This window comes from Actinia tenebrosa, unplaced genomic scaffold (assembly GCF_029948245.1).
Source record: "Actinia tenebrosa isolate PJP-AT-01 unplaced genomic scaffold, QUT_ActTen_1.0 PGA_scaffold4__44_contigs__length_22323623, whole genome shotgun sequence".
NCBI classification, from domain to species: domain Eukaryota; kingdom Metazoa; phylum Cnidaria; class Anthozoa; order Actiniaria; family Actiniidae; genus Actinia; species Actinia tenebrosa.
The window spans coordinates 15,219,104-15,239,178 of NW_028292581.1; the positions used below are offsets into that span (position 1 = coordinate 15,219,104).

Sequence of the window (20,075 nt, forward strand, 5' to 3'; positions counted from 1 at the left end):
AGGCAAGGCAAGGCAAGGCAAGGCAAGGCAAGGCAAGGCAAGGCAAGGCAAGGCAAGGCAAGGCAAGGCAAGGCAAGGCAAGGCAAGGCAAGGCAAGGCAAGGCAAGGCAAGGCAAGGCAAGGCAAGGCAAGGCAAGGCAAGGCAAGGCAAGGCAAGGCAAGGCAAGGCAAGGCAAGGCAAGGCAAGGCAAGGCAAGGCAAGGCAAGGCAAGGCAAGGCAAGGCAAGGCAAGGCAAGGCAAGGCAAGGCAAGGCAAGGCAAGACAAGACAAGACAAGGCAAGACAAGACAAGAGAAGCTTAAGATTAATCCATTTCAATATATTGGTAGAACGATGAAGTTTTTCAATAACACCCTCTGGTAATTTTGCATCACCACAACTATATCAGATAAAATAATATACTCTGCCAACATTACGCCGGCAGTATATTTTTAACTTTACATAAGTTTACGACTAATGATTAAAAAAAATCTAATATCACCAACATTTCCACACTGTTATCACTACGACAAACAAACACGTCACATAAACCTACAGGAAGGTCAGTCAAAGTTATTAAATTGAGTTCTTTATCTTAGTAAACAAAAGGTTTTGGATACCGAAACGACAGTTCAGTTGGATCTTTTTGTGATCGTAAAATATATTTGATTTGATTTAGTGACTTAGCGATTAGTTGAACGCCGACAAAGGCGGCTGCTGTCTTATCGGTCCGTGGTCTCTTATTTCAAATTAAAGAGTTAAACGTTTTGCGATTATTGATCGTTAGCGCTGCTTTTGGCCAGCGTTGGTAAACGAAATTCTCTTTGGCAAATCTTGTTGTTCTAATCAGTTTCAAGAGATGTTGCTAGTTAATTTCAATAAATCCAATGGACTTTTTGATGTCGTAGAACCAACAAGTTTTTTTATAGAATATTTGAAATCTATTGGTCGATCCAATAAATTAAAATTTCAAAAACTATTGTTTAAATTGTTGGCAGATAACCAGTTTTCATTGCTAAGCACATTACTTCCACCTATAAATCAAAATCAACTCCCCCAGTAATCATACAATAACATACAAATTTCTCGCTCACTGATTGGCTAACAGCCTATGATCAATAAAAGGACAAAAAAATAGTGAGCCTGTGCTCGCTGAAAATTTTTTTTTTCAAATTTTTTCCTTGTTTTTTTAAAATATTTATTTTGTTATTGTAAAAAAAACGTTAGTAGATTTCCATTGACTGTACTCTTGTTCAGTGATCTTCTCATACTCATTAATAATTCATGAATAAACCAGCCAATCAATGGGCTTTTTTTGGGTCACATGATGTTGCTTGAAACCTGGTAAAGTGCTGTGAAAGGAATGCATTCAGTCTGGAGTAACTGGAACATAATTAATTCAGTCCTAGGACTGAATTAATTTTTTTCCAGTTACTCCAAGTCGAATAATTAATGAGCATGAGAAGTCATTTCAAAGCCTCCAATATTGGACTGGACGGGATTTCAAGTCCGCGCAATTAGTTCCAGTCCTCATTATCGGCTTTGAAATATTACTTAAAAACCTCATTAATAATTCATGAAGGAAACACAATAGAAATCATGACCATGAAGGAGGTTTTATATCTGATAAAGATTCGTCTTCATTTGCATAAACTTTAACTTGGATTTTCTCTATCAAACTTGGTTCATTTCGTAAAGAATTCTGTAGAATATGAAAACATGCATCACGAGTTTTTTAAGCCGTTCAATAAACTCGCAGATCGTGTTTTATCGGGTCTAAAACCACTTGGCTACGCCTCGCGTTTCATAACCGATAAAACACTCCTGCTCGTTTACTAAACAGTACTTAGTTGACGTCTTAAGATGTTCAAAACTTCAGAGTGAAACCACTCACTGCGCTCGTTGTTCCTCTTGAGTTTTGAACATTCCAAGACGTCATCCATGATCAACAAGAGGACAGACCATGTAAATAAATGAGGGATTTGTAAATTTTCTCCCTGGTTGTACCAATGAACAACGCGTTACAATTACATCGTTACAATTGATTTGATCGCTTTATACAAAATTTAAAAGTGAAGCTTTAGTCAACAAATTCTACGAGGCAGATGTGAGAATATATTATTAGCTAATATTAAATTATTGGAATTCACTCATGTGACAATATCTATAGACATATCTTTCATAATCACAAATATATATTAATTGATACAATTGAGTAGATATAGAATATGGATAATAATACACCTATATTATGTGAGCTGATTGGCTAGAATTCTTTTGGCAGACTGAGATGATATAGAGCGTTTGCACTCACGTGAGAAGACAGCCATAAACAATAGAAACTTTCTGCATAGTATTTGCATAAAAATAGAGTTCAATTCCCGGAGGATAGAAAATGTATTGTTTTGGTACCCCATAATGGCCGCTTTGACGTCACGTGAAAACGCTCTATTGAAAACGCATAGCAGTATATAGAAAACTATATCCGATTTACACGGTACGATTTTTCCTCACAACTGTAATGCACAACATGCTCACGCCAAGTTTTACGGCTGCCATTTACAGTCGTAAGAATGTTGTCTGGTCGATGTACACGAAGCAAATCGTGACGTAAGCTTGTTGCGCTCGACAGTCGTGAGCTTTATTTGAGGGTTATATTATGACTGAATAGCTGTCATCATTTGATCATTTCCATTCCAAAGTTAGAGGCATGTATTTGCGCTTCACGCACGTAGCTCAGTATAATTATTGACAAAATAATTATACAAAATATATGGAAGGAAAAGTAATGGGTGAGGAGGGAGGAGGAGGGGGAGGAGTTGTGGGTGTGGGAGGGTGGGATTGATGGATAGAGCCGGAAGGAAGAAGGCGATGGAAGGGGAACGAGTTACAAGACGTTCCCCACATTCGTCAGAAACATGTCCAAGGCTGCTTAATAGATGCAACGCAAATATCTTTCGGCGCGTTACTCAAGACTGTTTAATTGATCGTCTCTACACTTGCTCCTGCTCCTGCGTTGATACGTTTCCTAAGCACACCAACCAGCCTCTCAAGTCTGCAACAAACGATTACAGAAACCTGAATATCTACAGAATCAATCAAGAATCAAGGAAACACGACTCTCCCAGCATAGGGTTGGAGTGTTTTAATTTGTTTTATAAAATAATTGGGATACTACGCGCGCTATGATTGGTCGAAAACCATGTTTGATGAGAGTATCAAAACACGCTACCGTCATTTTTAATCTATCGTGCACGCTCATTGGTCAGTTTGAATGAGACTGCACGTAGGGAGAATTTACTTAGACTTTGCTTTTTTTCTATCTTTCGCGCGTTTGTTATTTTATAAAACAGATCAAAAACAGTTTTCCGTGTTTGATACTCTGATCAAAACAGGCGGGATGTTGAGAGAACACGAGAGGAGCGTAGGAAACCACGACTCGTAGCTGTTTTTGATTTGTTAATTCAGGCGTGTACGGTTCTACGAGTTGTTTTATGCCATATTGCAATGTCACAAGACTTTTCTTTGGTATAATTTCTCTGGTATATTTTCTCATATCAAGCAACAACGTGCTCGACCATGTTATCTTTTGTCACTTAAGCTACATGTACATGGGAATAATTGCAGACCAAATTTGACCCAATTTCGTATTCGAAGTGATAAAAATCCACCCGGCGGGTATCAATAAAGAGGATTCTGTTAAGGCTGATTTACATGGCACGATTTTTCGTCACAACTGTTGCACGCAACATCCTGACGATAAAAATTGTTTGGTGTACATCGACCGTACGATTTGATCACGACTATAAACAGCAGCTGAATCTTGGTGTAAGCATGTTGCGCGCGACAGTTGTGAGGGAAAATCGTACAATTTAAATCGGATTTTTACAGGGATACGATCCTACGATCGTGTCTCAGAGTGTGACAATCTTTAAAAGTGATTCAGTATGAGTGTTTGATGAGATGATGCTGATGATCAACCACTTACTTGTCAGCTCTCTCTTTCTCCTTCTGGTATTTCTTGTTTATTTCATACACTTGTTCAGCAAGTGTACTTCTCTCGGAGGAAACGGAGCGAAGTTTGCTGACCAGGTCATCATAGGAGCGCTGAGCGAGAACGAGTTCCCCTTCACGCATGCGCATACGATTCTCAAAGCCGTCCATTGTACTGTTGAACTGGTCACGGAGATTTTGTTCCTGACTCAAGGATCTGTGAAGGCTATAGGAAATAGGATACATAAAGAAGGCTGGCAAAGGGATAATTTGTCAACATAAGAGGAAAACACAAGAGGAATGCAGATAAGCTGTGCACATATACCGCATCTTATTTTAATTTTTTCACACTGGCAACGCAATGGGGTGGAGTGAGGTGAGGCGAGGTGAGATGAGGGAAGGAAAGGTGAGGTGAGGTGAGGTGAGGTGAGGTGAGGTGTGGTGAGGTGAGGTGAGGTGAGGTGAGGTGAGGTGAGGTGAGGTGAGATGAGGCGAGGCGAGGCGAGGCGAGGCGAGGTGAGGTGAGGTGAGGTGAGGTGAGGTGAGGTGAGGTGAGGAGAGGTGAGGTGAGGTGAGGTGAGGTGAGGTGAGGTGAGGTGAGGTGAGGTGAGGTGAGGCGAGGCGAGGCTAAGCGGGGCGAAGTGAGATGAGGTGAGGTAGTGAGGTAAGGAGTGGTGATGTGAGGCAAGGTTAGATGCTGTAAGGTTAGGTCAGGTGACTGAGGTAAAATAAGGTGGGGTAAGGTGCAGAAGAGACAATCTAATAAACCAATATGTGTATGTTACCTGTAATAGACGCGTATCGTTTCAAGTTCTTCCTCCAGACGTTTCGTTTTCCGCAAAGACGCGTCTCGCTCGTGTTGAGAAGATAACAGTTGCGCCTATGAATACAAACAAACCCTTTTAATCCTATTAACCTTATTAACTACTACATCTTGGGCAAAACTGAGAAGTTCAATATACGCCAGTAATCGCCACTCAACACCACCTTCCCCCATGGTGTCGAAATAAGAATAAAGAGTAATGTAAAATCTAAAGACAATGATATAGAGGATATTACATGGGCGCGCGGAGATACGAAATTTATCTTCGAGTGTTGAAAAGATCTCTCACAAGTGAGCGCAGCGAACGAGTGAGAGATTTTCAACACGAGAAGATAAATTTCGTATCTCCAAACGCCCATGTAATATTCTGTTTATTATATATTTATGCATAAAATCAACTTAACAAGCTTTTTATTATTATAAAAAGTTTTTATTTATAAACTATAGCTTAAATACACATGGCAACGATATTTTCACATGTGAAAATAACATGTTATTTTCACATGTGAAAATATCAGTTTTTCGAAAAGGAGAAATATAGGTATTTTATGGATAATTATATGATAAATACTTTTATTCAATTAAGGTATATAGACCACTTGCAGCACGTCGGAATGCAGCACAATTGGAGGACATAACAATAGGTTTCCAATTGTCTTGAGAATCTTTGGTTTTGTCCTCCAAATTGAGGTGTGTTGACGTCACATGCAAGGGGTCTGTTATAATCACCTGGGTTGTCTTGATGCGGTGTTTTTCTGCCAGTTTAAATTGATTTTTCAACATTTTTAATTCCTTGTGTAATTTTTCCACTTCTTCTTCCAGCGCTTTGACCTGCAGAGAAGTATTATTTAAGCCACAGGTAGCCCAACAACATCAATTTCTACTCATGGTATTCACAGCTTACTTTTGATAGAGCTTGGTCTCGTTCTTCTAGGACTGTTTTTAGCTCCTCTGCTATTGCTCGCTGGTGTGTTTTTTGAGCTGATTTCAGTTTATCCGCCATTACTGTACCTTGCTTGTCGATAGAACGGGGGCTTTCGGAAACCGTCAGTCTGTTAAGCAATTCTTTTATTGACTATGCACAAAAAAGGGGAAAAAACGAAGAAGTTATTTTAAATTTCAGCCAACGGACACCTGGCTATCATTAGAAGATTGTACAATGAAGAAAGTATAAAGGAAAGGAAAGGAGAGGAGAGGAGAGGAGAGGAGAGGAGATTTATTTTACAATATTGAGGATGTGGGAACGTATGTCTGTATTTATGAACAAAATGGTAAATGGTTGGTGGTTTAAAATATATAAGGGTAGTTTTGGACACGTGATAGAGAAAGTCTATAAAGTGACATGTTTTCCTTTTCCTGTGATTGACTATGGAAAAGTGTTTAAAAAATTATCAAGTATCCTCTCATGGCCACACACATCGGGATCACATATCGGGATCTGATCTTTCTGTTTCTTTTCTTCCTTCGTTTTTTTCATTCTTCCATTTGTTTTTGTTTTTGTTTTGTTTTTTTTTTGTTGTTTTTTGTTGTTTTTGTTTTTGCTTTCGTTTGTTTGTCTTCGTTTCGTTTTCTTTTTTTGTTTTGTTGTGTTTTGTTTAATTTTTGTTCATTCTTCGTCACCTTTTTTCGAAAATATTACGTTACCAATTCCAACCGTGTATATGGATCTGCAGGTGTATCTTATTTTCCACTGTGATACAATGTCATCGTGCAGGCATTTTTAAATCCTTTTTTAACCAAACACTCACCTTCCAGTCATTCAAAGAGAGTATTTCCCAAGCATGATGCAAACCACTACAATTACAACTACATTCGGTACGTAATCTAACCTGATCGGCATCTTCATCATCGTACACTGAATCCACTCCCGAATCAAATCTGCAAACAAAATGAAACTCAAGTAAAGAGGGGGCATTCTATCTTTACAGTTCAAGATTCTTTGAGTGTAGCTTTTATGTTTTTGTTTTCAAAACCTTGTTGTTTTTGCTTTTCGTTTTGCTTTTAAAGCGTTGTCCAACACGGTACAAACAGGTTAAAGCATGCATCGTAAAACCAGGCTTACTTTTGCAGGTTTCACTTCGTATAAAATAATCATGAAAAGTGTAAAATTTGATTTTAAAAATACAAGAAATTATATGCTAAATCAGCAGAGAACTACGAAAGATATACTTCGTACTCCATCAAATATACTAGTCTTTTAGCTCTAAAATCTTTCATTTGCGTGAGACAAAGTAACGAAAATAGAGCATTGTTTTGCATTGCAGTTGAAACGAGTAAAATTCCATCTTATTTTTTTGCGTTTCATTTCCATTAAAATTTGGGAAAAAAGACATTTTAAAAAAAAAGATAAAGGAATTTTAAAAACCTTTTTAAAAATATCGAATTCTTGTACCTATCAACTTATTTACCTTTCCATATTTGGAAAGAATTCAAATAGATTATATTGTGTTGAACCAAATTCTGTGAATCTCACTGTTCGGAGTTGTCAACCAAGTACAAAGTAGATTCAGATTATTTAAGGTACATGTAGATAGAGATTACCACCTGTATTAATGCTAAACCAGTTTAGTGGTTCATTTATGACAGGTGGATTGAAAACCACTGTATAACTTATTAAGGGACTGGTCATAAAGTAGTCATAAAGGGGAATATATTATATGTATATGTATATGTATTTGTTTATGCACACTCGATTGCAGAAACGTTGTAGTATACATTTATACAAATATCTAATGAGATGCACAATGCAAAATAACCATTTTCAACGCTTAAAACCAACTGATTTATAATCTGTACGATCTAATAGACATTAAAAAAATAATTTGACAGTCATTGAATGAAACAAACAATAAATAAAGCGATTTTTCTGTTTTGCATATCATTAAAATATACTGAATAAATTAGATATATGCATAAATGTATATTACAACGTTTCTGCAATCGAGTGTGTATGTATGTAGTGTTTAAAAAACGAGTAGGAGTGTTTTATCAGGTATAAAAGCACCAATTGGAGCCACCATACACGTCACGAACATGAATTTTTATACTTCGATAGAGATTTGACGTCACGGGCATGCGCAACCAGATTCAATAGAAGCTCCCACACGTTGGATATTGCGTGCCAAGGCAAAGACAGGCACGTTAGTCAAAGATCTTTATAGGGTTGACTATGACCTTGATGAAGCTCTATGTCTTCATCTAAACTTGGATGCATACTTCATCCCTGATGAAGTCATCCTCATAGTATTCGAGTGGCCTTTATATAAAGACACATGTGTCTTTATATAAAATCACTTGAATACTAATGAAGAGGACTTTATCGGGTATATGGTGGCGCCAATTGGACCATAATCTTATGAATTATTAATGAGTGTTTTAAATATATTTACAGCTATTTCAAAAATGGTTGAATACTGAATACTGCATACTGAATAGTGCATTCGAAGACCAAAGGGCATTGTGGGTCTCGTTAATTTGAAATAAAAAGTAAATATACAGCAATGAACCCTACATGTAGTTAGTATATTGCTTCAGATGGAATACACTAAAAATAGAAAAAATAATTATTATTAATCCTACTTTAGACAATGTCACTATGACCCACAATGCCCTTTGGTCTTGGAATGCACTATTCACTATGCAGTATTCAGTATTCAACCTTTTTTGAAATAGCTGTATATAGAAAATATTGAATTAATAACCTGTATAAAATAAATGTGTGTGTGAAAAAAGGGGTAAAAGCAGGGGGTGGGTAACACAATTTTGAACTTCTTAAAAGGGACTGTCATTAAACTGTGCATCATTTGCATTTCCTGGATAGAAACTTGGGGGAGGGGTGGGGGGATTATCATTTTTTCAACCTCATACTGGGCAAGGGAAAAAGGGCTCTTATTTAGATAACAACTAGTACTCTAATCTTATCATCATACCCAGCTTGCTCTTTCTCCAATCTACGCATTGTAGCCAGCAAGTCCTCCTTCTCTTCCTTGGCTTGCCTTAGTCTGGCATTAACAGCAACATCCCTCTCTTTTTGTGCTCTGTAGATTTTATCAACAAGTGCTATGGAGTAAACATGAAAAATAAATCAAAAATGACATACTGTCTCAAGGTGAAGAAGGTTTCCAACATGTTTTATTTAGTGCTAGAGTTCGCAAAAATGCCTAAATTAGCACATTTTATACCAAAATTATTGAGATACTTCAAAGAAGAAAGAGGCCAACTTGACTCCAAGAATCTGACCTGGAATTTTTGCCAAAAACAAATCAAAAGGCAATATACCCACACACTGAAGCAGGGTGGGGGGGGGGGGGGGGACGCCTTGTCAGAAAGAGAACTAAAACCAATTAAGCTAACAAGCGGCGACTGGGATTCAAACCCTGGACCTTTAATTGGAGGTGAACATTTTGACTTCTCAAGTTAGAAGACAATATTTTATTACACACACATTAATTATTGCTGCAAAATATACTAGCGTTTAATATACTTAGACTGGTATATAATATAAACTTGTATAAGTCTGCATTATTAAATACTTTTACCTGCTCCTTGAGATGCTATTCTTGACTCGGCCTGCATCAACAAGCCATCACGTGTCATCTTTGTTGCTTGTATCTCAGCTTCTGCATTTGCTAGCTTTTCTGTAAGCTGTTTTTAATAGTCAACAAACATAAGATAAACAACAAAGAAATTTACAGTGAGAAAATTCGAAACCATGAACATCTTGAGTTTTTTTCACTCCTGACAGATTAATCCCTGAACTTTCTACTGTTTCAAACCTTCTAAAATGGAGCATTGAGTTCAAATACACCAAGGTTAGTGATCAAAAAAATCTTATTTCTAATTGATTGGCTCTAGGAATGTCCTGATTTACAGTTCACATTTTCTTAAAGAAACAAAAATGCAAAGTGTTCACGATTCAAGTGTCCTCATTGTAAAATAATACAGATCTTCTTGGCTTGAGCTTAATGTTTCTCTATTTCGTGTCACATGTTATTCTCTTGGGAACAAGATTAATCTAATGCATTTATCACTCCTGGGTAATGCCTAACAGGTTTTGCAGCCCAATTGCTAAGGCACACGATAGATCAAATTAGAATTAAGAAGTTGATTTTTGTGGATGGTGGAAAGACTGGAGAGCCCCGAGAAAAAATTCTCAAAGCTAATAAGACAACCAAAAGACTCTACTCCCATACTCAACACAACACTACTCACACTCTACAGATGGCAAGACTGGCAGGACTTGAACCCTGGTCACATTTGTGAGGTGCCTTATTAGCAGCACACACAACCTATGCTTCCCTTCTTTGCTTGGTTTTCAACTACTTTGATTTAAGCATTTTCTGAGTGTTATGTAACTATGAAGCAATGATGTTATACTTACTTGGGAGTTTAGTGACCTTGAAGCCTCTAATTCACCACTGTTCAGTAAAGAACTTCCACTGTAATCAAGACTGAAGTGAAGGGGAGATGAATATCTTGGTTCCTGGCTTCCTCTTCCATCCTTCATAAGACTTCTAGATTTCTCTCTCAATAACTCTTCTGATTTCTCTGATAATTCTCTTTCCAGTTGTTGCCTTAGTCTCTGCTCTTCTGTCAAAAGTTTATCCCTATAAAATACAAGGTAAAAGCAATTGTAAATCTTCAAAAAAGTATTGTTTTTAGTTGTAATTGTAGTTGAATAGAAAACTGTGGAAATCTTCAACCATTTCTAAATGAAATACCTTCACCACCTAGAAAATTATTATGAAATCTGGCTTCGAGTTACGAATTGCAAAACCATACGCAATAGACTACTTCGACGATGCAGTGGCCATCTTGAATCCTAATGCATTGTGTGTTGTCCACCCGGGGGGGGGGGGGGGGGTACTCCCCTATATATACGGGTACGTGCCGCCAAACAGGGTATGGTTTTCAGCAATTCCACTCTGGAACAGGGTATATAAAATCGCGCTCGCTCTGGGACAGGGTATATGAAATCACGCTCTCTCCTCTCTGGAACAGGGTATCCATTTTGGCAATACCAGAATAAGTTATGATTTTCAGCGATCTTGCTCTGGAACAGGGTAAGAATTTCAGCGATTTTACTCTGGAACAGGGTCAGTATTCAGTGAGATCAGCGGCTCATCCCTACCCTAAACATGAAATAATACCTCCATCCCCCCAGGGTTGTCCAGTGGCCAAATAAAGCATTCTTACAGTAATGACGTCGATTGATATTAACAGCTCACCACAAGAGAATATAAAAAAGATGAAGTAAGGTGGCACATCCATCACCTTTACCCATAAAAGAAAGACAAACACACAAATATCTATATATCTTTTGCATCATCTTTGTTTTGTTTTTCCCCCTTGCAAGATGGCCTTATTGTCGAAGTAGTCCATTACTATCAAGGTTGAGCAAAATATAGTGATTTGTTTGTGGAGAGTGAGCAATTATTTGCTATAATGCTAAAGGCAGAGGCAAATGCTTGCTTGTGAAACAATAACGGTTCACAATATTTTGTGATAACCAAGTTCAATGATATTCTTTATCGTTCAATTTATTTTTTCCATTTCCTTTTTTTTCTCTTTATCAAACATACCAAGTCATGGGGAAAAGCGTGCAAAGTTAAAGAGATAGAAAATGTGTGGTCATGCTGCGTGCAGTTATAAAGCACGCGGGGATAGGCAGAAAACGAGAGAAGTGTTAGGAGAAGCATGACACATAGCAGAGTGCTTCTCAACACTTTTCAAATGATCTGTCAATCCCCGTGTGCTTTATAACTCCACACAGCACAGCAAGCAAGTTTTTATTTCTTTTCTATTTCTTATATCGAATTACAATAAACGTTATTTTAGATAGCAACTGAAAGGGCACACACGTTCTGTGCACTCTCATAAAGCACGTGGTTCCAACCAATCAGAACTAGAGATTAAACTCTCATCAAACAATGTTTTGAACCATGGTGTGTTACATTTGCTCATGCGCACTACATGTAATCAGTTAAAAACCAGTTTCCACGATCATGGACGGTGGTGTATCAAAGGAAATGTTCTACATCGGCAGAGTCTCCTTCCTCCCCGCCTGAAAGAAGGGAGAGAAAGAGAAAAGAGACTCTGCTAGAAGGGAACTTTGCACCGTAATGCTCCTGAGCAGATGATTATTTAAAGGCAGTTATTTGCAGTTATCTCGACCAATGAAAATGACAGAAAAATCAATTTGAATGAAATAGAATATGTCATTGTAAGTCAAGTCAAAAGAAAAAAAGCAAATGAATAGAAATTACAGTAGTTAAAGCTTATCATTTTTCACACAAAAAAGGAATGTTTACGATTGTTAAGTTGAAGCGGTCCTATAAAGATGGAAATATCATATATTAAAGAAATATATCAAAGAATATGCTGAAAATTCAAATGGTTTTTGTTTTGCGTTGGTGAATTTTTACTAGACCCAAAAAAGTCTATAGCAACGCATATTCAATCTGCAACAATAAAGAATTTTCAATCTTATAGCTTTCGAACGCGTATTTCGAATGTCTCTTTCGGCAATAAATGTACTTGTTAAAAGAAATAAATCATTTTATATCAATAAATGATAATTAAGTGACCAAAACCAAACTAAACGACTAGTATAAAATATGTAATAAAGCTCAAGTCTAAAACTTGAAAAAGTAAACAACAACAATCGAATTCAAACATGCTTGAATTATAACTATTAAACTCCCCTAAACTGACTATAAAATAGGATTATCAACAGCGAGATAGCTTTATAAAGCTTTAAGCGTCCTATGATATTGATAGGTTATTAAAATATTGACACATTTGACATATTTTTTAAGAATTGTTTTCCTGGACTCACTTTTCTTCGGCATCGCGACGTAAATTCGCCATCTTTCGCCTCGCTTCTTTCATTGCACTACGGACATGTTGTCGAATTTCATCTACTTCTTCTCTGTCGTCGTCGACAGTGGAGACGAAGTGATGTCCGCGATTAAAAGAGTCGTTTGTGCGGTGGAAATAATTCAGTTCGTCACGAATAGAGTCCATGGACGCTGTACCTTCGAGACTGCATAAATTAGTAAATGAATAATTTATGACATAGGGAGCCCAACGTCTAAAAACCTACCATGAACCTTGGAAGTACACGTACAGTGTATATATATAAGAGACCTTTAGCGTCAGGTGTACAGAGCTAACCGCTAGGGATCAGGCCCAGAAACACGTCCGCAAACACGGAGAAACACTCAGCATCAATGAAATTCAATATGACAGCTCTTCCAGCAACAACTTTGTTATGGCGCTTTGCAAGAGAATATTATCTTGCCACTTGCTAAATGCCGAAAGGGGATTTTGACGGAAAACGCCGGACGTCAAACTGCAGTTTGAGGTTTGCGGTTCCTAGCAAAAACGTCGTAGTCTATTAAACGTCATCTTTAAATAATTTATTGAGGTCCCAGCGTTTATGATAATAAATAATTTTTCAAGCAAAAAATAAATTTTAATGTATGTACATAGATGCTTGAATCATGAGGAGCCGCACAAGAGTTTTAAAGCCAATTATGTTTGATTGACGGTTTCTAGGATAGTTCTTAATCTTCCTCTTTGATTGCATCTGTCAGTAAAAAATTTAATCGAAACAGTGTAACGCCATCAAAAGCGCGGGTTCTTCAAAATATATTTACTTCTCCTTCTAGCCTCGCGTGTCTTTGGGCGCCGATGCTAATAGCTTCCCATCGCGTTCTTGGTCCTTCTTTCGAAATTAAGAAGGCATGGAATGCTTTACATGAGGGTATTTTTCGTCCTAGGTTTGTCAATCAGAGTTGTGGCAGAATATGGAGACTGGGACCATGACCCGTCCATCCCCCTCATGGACGGCTGATCGGTTCCGAGAGCTGCATTTCGTTTACAAATAAAGCAGCCTTCCTTCTCGAAGACCTATTATATGACCAAACTAACAAACACATTTCGCATTGCGAATTTTAACACCAATTATAAGTCTGGCAACCGTGGAGACGATCTTACCGTGAACTGAATGTCGTAACCGATTTTGTGGATTACCTGTGTAATCAGCTTCTGAAACTAGTATAGATTTGATTGATTGTGACGTAATAGCCTCCTGCGCAGGCAACTCAAGGCAAGGGCACTAGGACACCGAATGTGGTTGGATTTCTATAGGTTTTTTACCCTTTCGATTATTTGAATTAAATTAACGTTATATACTCGTTTACTTATCTTGTGTCCGTGTTCCTTCGTTGTCTTCGTTCGCTGTTATAGTGCAGACGTTTTCATTCCAAAGGTCAAACGGTTTGAATAGCCTACGAGCGTTACTTCTTTAACGGCCGTTCCGTACTTGACTCTGTTTGAACTATACCAACAACAACGCGACCGCGCGATGCTCCTTACGTCAGTAATATTCAACCGTCCAGTTAATATGGTTAATCAAATTCACCTTAAGTTCTATATAGAACCATTTGTTTCAACAGCCCAGAAGAAGCAAGACTTTGTCTGCTATTCCCTCTTGGGACGGAGTTTACATTTTGGTTTAGCACAACCGCATCAAAGATATAGTGCTGCTCTCTTCTAGAGGGAGAGGAGTTTTGTGTCCTGCCTCTCCCTCTTCTCCTATTTTGTGATGATCTTGTAGGTACTATAAGATCACCCAAAGGTTGAGGTCTCACAAATTGCTGCCTCACACTTTGGGCGATGTTGTTTGCTAATCGAGCATGCTACAAAGAAAAAGAAAAATAAGAATTAACATCCATAAATGAAAAAAATATATAAAATTTACTTATTGAATATTCCCCACTCTTATAATGGACTCTTGTTATTATAGACACCAAATTTATGGTGTTTCTAATTAACGGTATCTACTAAAACAAAAGCTTACGTGTCCTACTCTTGAGATTGTATTTCCATTGGCCTGCAAAGCAAATGATAAAATGATTTCATGTAATAAACTTCTGTATACTAGTAAGTTGTTGATTGAGTCTGGGCCAAAAAATGCCTTACAAAAAAAGGCCTTACAAGTAATGAGATGTTTTCTGCTTGACCTTTGGTAGAATATGGCTGCGCCATGAATGTCCTTCATTTACTCACGCCATTTGCTCTCAAAAACGAATAACGTATACAGTGTGACAATTTATCATGAACAATAAAATATAATGAAAAGCAGCCAAGCGAGATGAGACCGTGCATGGTGCGAAAGAATTTGGTGTTATGATCATTAGCAAACGATAGAATTCCCAGAGCATCAAATCGTTGGGAAACGATCAATGTTTTCTGTATTTCTCGTTCGCTTTAGATCGCTTTAAATGAATTCAATAGTCTTGCAATTTTGTGTAATATTAGTTTAAGTTCAAATTTGTATCCTGACGTAATTTTGAGAGAAATGATCAGCGAATTTTAGAATAATGGAAGATCTAGTAAGATTGACTAGAAAACTGCGATGAAAAGTGCGCATCAAATGTTTACCCCGTCTTCTGCACTATACGTTTTCACAAAATCGCATAAGTCGACTACCTTCAAAATGTTCCTTTTAAAACTAGATACAGAGTAAAACTAAATGAGCAATGACTTTTGTGAATATATAGCTCTGAAATATTAATTTCAGCCGTATGAAATCCATTGTTTAGTTTTGAAGTAGATTATGCACTATATTTAAATAATCTCAAATATCTCATTATTAGCTAGATAGATTTTTTCAAAAATCCCCACAAATGGAGGCATCCTGTATATAATTATGTGGTACGAAGCATTCTAGTGTTGAACGCTCTGCAAGGCTAAAATTATTTTCTAAACGAAATCAAATATTTCATCATAATTACGTGTTATGACGTCCGATCTCATTAAAAACTGCATCAAACATTAATTCAATCTTTATGTGACTTATGTGCAAAAAAGATTTGCAATAGGATAAAAGACGTTTATGCACTAGCGTTCCAAAAGTGGAAGGTAGCGGTCAAGCGTGAGGGGGTCGAGCCACCTTAAATTAATGTTAAAATTAGGGCTTCTATATATGCACTTTATTTATTTATCTATCTATCTATCTATCTATCTATCTATCTATCTATCTATCTATCTATCTATCTATCTATCTATCTATCTATCTATCTATCTATCTATCTATCTATCTATCTATCTATTTTTTTTTTATTTATTTATTTATTTATTTATTTATTTAAAATAAGTAAATAAATAAATAAATGAATGAATGAATGAATGGATGGATGGATGAATGAATGAATGGATGGATGGATGGATGAATGGATGAATGAATGAATGAATGAATTTATTTATTTGTTTATTTATTTTGGTTAGAAATATTAATTGCACGAAAGCCCAAACATACGTACCCAAATTCTAAATTCTAAAAGCACTTAACTAACCCTAATAAATGTGAAAACATGATCACTCGATGAGAGGATAAAGCCCTTAAATATGGCAAGCCGAATGTAGCAATATTCAATTCAGCTCGTTTATTCAACGTTCAACCATATTTATTCAACGTTCAACCATATTTATTCAACGTTCAACCATATTTATTCAACGTTCAACCATATTTATTCAACGTTCAACCATATTTATTCAACGTTCAACCATATTTATTCAACGTTCAACCCCTTATTCAACGTTCAACCCCTTATTCAACGTTCAAACCCTTATTCAACGTTCAACCCCTTATTCAACGTTCAACCCCTTATTCAACGTTCAACCCCTTATAATTCAACGTTCAACCCCTTATTCAACGTTCAACCATATTTATTCAACGTTCAACCATATTCATTCAACATTCAACCCCTTATTCAACGTTCAACCATATTTATTCAACGTTCAACCACCCCTCCCCAATCCCCTCCCCAAGGTTTACTCGTTCCCGGTTTCCTCTCGGCCCGACTACAACAGCCTCGGGCAGAGGGGAGCCTAGGAACAAGGTTGAAGGCGACCTGGCCTAAAACAGAGCCCAGTTACACCGCGTACGTTGTCAGATTTGATCGGTTACGCACGTGTTTGGATTTGGGCATAGTTATAATAGAGATTGGGGCAGTAATGGACAATAACAATAAAAAATACTTGGATGATCTGGCAAAATGCCTAACCGAGGCAGGAAAGATCTTAAATCAGATGAATGGTTCTTCGAATCCATCAACTTCTACTGGTCTCTCTAGCAGAATGGAATCTGCTATTTCTTCGGTCGGGAGAACAGTCAATAGAGCTCAATCTATGGTCCAGAACTCTACAAACAGAGGGCTTTATTCCCGTTCAAATGGACGAGAACGTCTGCGAGCCATTTCAGGTATTGTTTATACTTTTCTTTGGAGATCCCATTGTTCAAAACCTATCGTAGTTTTCGTGACTCAGGCTTACACGTGGTAAAAGCTGCCATCTTGTAGCGCTGCGCGAACGTAATAAAAATAAAATATACTGCAGTATGTCCTGCTCTCGGACCCTCCATATGATTCAAGCGTCGTTTTATAGTACTATGACTATGGATTTCACCGAAGTGTGGTATGCACACTGAGACGTTTGCTACTGTGCTAATAAACATAAACGTTGTAGTCTGCATTCCTTTCTACAGTCGGTATCCTTTTGATTAGGGATAGACCATTATATTTAGGGGGAGGGGGGGGGGTGGTATGAGCAAAAAGATTTTTTTAAAATTATTATATTACATGGTTGGAAAAAAATATTGTTGTTGAGGGCTTATCATATTTTTTTTGCCAAAAAGTTTGATGTTAAGGCGAATCATTGATTTTGTAAAAAGGATGCTGTAACAAAGCCAGTTTAATTTTGATTAGCTTATTAGATGCAGAAGTTTTAACTATTGCTTATGCTTATTAGGTACTTCTGCCTCATCTGCACAAAAAAAGGCCAAACCAATGGAAAAGACTTTCGAGTTTGTTCTTGTAAATTCCAGGGGGCAGCTCAATGAGAGTGATTCATTGCTCTTAGAAGATGATGCCATCATACTGAGAGGCATTGTTACTCTGAACTCTAACATGAATGAACAAAACATTCGAGCATGCTTGGCTGAGGCAGTTGTTATAAAGTTTCCAACTGTGGCTCCACAGGATTTGGAATTTTTAAAAGCAATTAGAAGAAAATTGTCAAAGCCTGTAAATGCTGATGAATTCTCCTTCAAAGAAGTAAAATTCCTTGCAGGCCAGGGAAGCATTTATATAACCCTGAAGGATGGATTTGAATGCTTGCTTGATGATTATATTCAAGGAAGAAATCGTGAACCCAATGTAGAAGGTGAAGAAAGGCAGGAAACACCAGCACCAGTCACTCAAGATGGCAGGGAAAATAACCATGGCCAAAATGTAGAGGATTATGAAAGCCTTGTTCCTTCTCAAAAGCCACAAGAGGAAGATGACGGCGACCTACTTAAGTCTGCATGGGGTGGGAACTATGATGTTGAATCAGCAGTGAAAGAATGCTTGAAAGCATGTGAGGCAGACAAGGCTACTAACCCAGTTGAGGTATTAAGATGTGCACAAAAATATATTGTGAAGGGACGACCACTTGATACTACTGAAACTGAGTCAAATTTGGAAGGAGAGGTGAACTTTATTGATGTGAACAGACAAAACTTGTTAAAAACTGCATTTGATGAAATTGAAGAGATTGAAAACCTTCAGCTCACTTTGCAAGTAACCTTTTATGGTGAAGTTGCACATGATAATGGGGGGCCAAGAAAGGAATTCTTCCGTTTATGCCTCAGAGAGATTAAAGAAAAATATTTTGACAATGGATTGAGGAATCTGCTTTCTGATGACTATATAAAGGTTGGCATCATCATGGCTCTTAGCATGCTTCAAAATGGGCCAGTACCAAAATTTATGGATGAATCAATGTTACAAGAGTTGTTTCAAGAACCCAAGCCCAGCATATGCATTCTTAAGCTACGTATGGGGTTTGCAAAGATTGGCTTGTACCAAATTGCAAAGGCTGTCCCACAGTTAGTACACTTGATGCGACCCTCTCAATCGTATAATCTTACAAGAAGAAAGTTGATTTCCTTACTTGCACCTTCCTTCTCAGATGAAGGGTCAAATGCAAAGAGGTATGAAATGGCTGTCTATGAGTTATTCTTAAAGTATGTCCGAGAGGCTACCAGTGGTCGTAGGGCAGCCATCACCATTGGACATATCTTACAATTCGCAACTGGTGCTGAAGAAGAGCCAGTTCTGGGCTTTGCAATTCCACCTAGCATCTGCTTCGCCACTGCAACTAGTAAGAACAAGTGGGCTTTTGTGCCTACTTCAAACACTTGCACCCAGACATTGTATTTACCCACTGGGTCACATGATTGTCCTCTTCCTTCTGAAGAAGAGCTCTTTGATGTATATGACAGTGCCTTTGTTAATGTTTATTTCGGTCTGGCATGAGTATAAGAAACTCCTGCCTCAATGTTACATAAATCATGAACAACCTAAAGAGATTCATTCACAATTGAAAAAAACTAGGACAAGAATACAATGATGAAATTTATTTTCTTCTGATATTTTAATATGATTGCCAAAAACAAAGCACAGAAATGTAAACTTGAATGTTTGATTTTTTGTGTTCTAAATTTTCCGAAGAGATATATTGGTGTTGCTTTAAACAATTTCCACATATAAGCTAAAACCAAAAAGTTGTTACTGTTTATTTTTCTAAAAATGTTGAAGATATTTATGAAAGAAAATTAACTATGATATACATAGCTCTAAAAGATGCACTGTTATATTGAAACTATTATTGCTATTGAAAAATCTATTTGTTATTTCCTTTTAATTTTTGAAGAAATTACTGGTATGTCAATTCTTAGGTTGCTAATAGCTGGGATTTTATTTCTTAGAGCCTCCTGGGAAAAGGGATTTCATGTAATGGGACTGGGATATTTGAACCAAAGAACAATAGGAAAATGAAATTGAGGATTGAGTAAAACTGGCCGAGATTGTTGGATTTGAACTGGGATTGGAATAAACAGTTTTTGGTTGGGATATGGGATTAATAATAATTAGCACCCCCTTTTTGTTAAGGATTTCAGCTTTACATTTTTAGGAAAATTATGTGAAACTAGGGTGGGTGTAAGGGTGATTTCTAAAACACATCAAAATTTGTTATTCAAGGCAGAGTAACAATTCCAGGATCAATTTAAAGCCATGGCTTTTCTACAACCAATTCATATGTGCATTTCAAAACAACTTAATATGCAGTTGAAAACTATTACAATTATTTCTAGTATTAAACCTGCAGCTTATTAAGACCAAAATTTACAACCTGTATTCAGTCTTGGCACTTCCTGAGTATTTAGTTT

General features: G+C 37.2%; 3 protein-coding genes across 4 annotated transcripts in view; 1 reads left to right on the forward strand and 2 right to left on the reverse strand.

Annotated features, from left to right (window-relative positions):
• Window positions 1-20,075, reverse strand: part of LOC116307141 (roundabout homolog 3) — an 88,902-nt gene that overhangs the window by 21,838 nt on the left and 46,989 nt on the right. The gene's annotated exons all lie outside the window — the stretch shown is intronic.
• On the reverse strand, window positions 2,012-12,856 carry LOC148907213 (mirror-image polydactyly gene 1 protein-like). Of its 2 annotated transcripts, none has more exons than XM_089036958.1 (10): window positions 12,633-12,856; window positions 10,176-10,401; window positions 9,334-9,439; window positions 8,725-8,854; window positions 6,544-6,673; window positions 5,700-5,870; window positions 5,525-5,626; window positions 4,758-4,852; window positions 3,968-4,198; window positions 2,012-3,034 (listed from the first exon to the last, which is right to left on the reverse strand). In XM_089036958.1, the coding sequence occupies exons 1-10, from the start codon at window positions 12,818-12,820 to the stop codon at window positions 2,959-2,961; spliced, it is 1,455 nt and encodes a 484-aa protein (XP_088893084.1). In that variant the 5' UTR covers window positions 12,821-12,856; the 3' UTR covers window positions 2,012-2,958. The 2 variants fall into 2 exon arrangements, with proteins under 2 accessions (XP_088893084.1, XP_088893085.1); XM_089036959.1 differs by having other exon boundaries at window positions 6,625-6,673; window positions 12,633-12,855.
• LOC148907214 (uncharacterized) lies at window positions 16,588-20,030 on the forward strand. Its single transcript, XM_089036677.1, has 2 exons — window positions 16,588-17,066; window positions 17,612-20,030. Exons 1-2 carry the CDS (start codon window positions 16,820-16,822, stop codon window positions 19,159-19,161), a joined length of 1,797 nt encoding a protein of 598 aa, XP_088892803.1. The 5' UTR covers window positions 16,588-16,819; the 3' UTR covers window positions 19,162-20,030.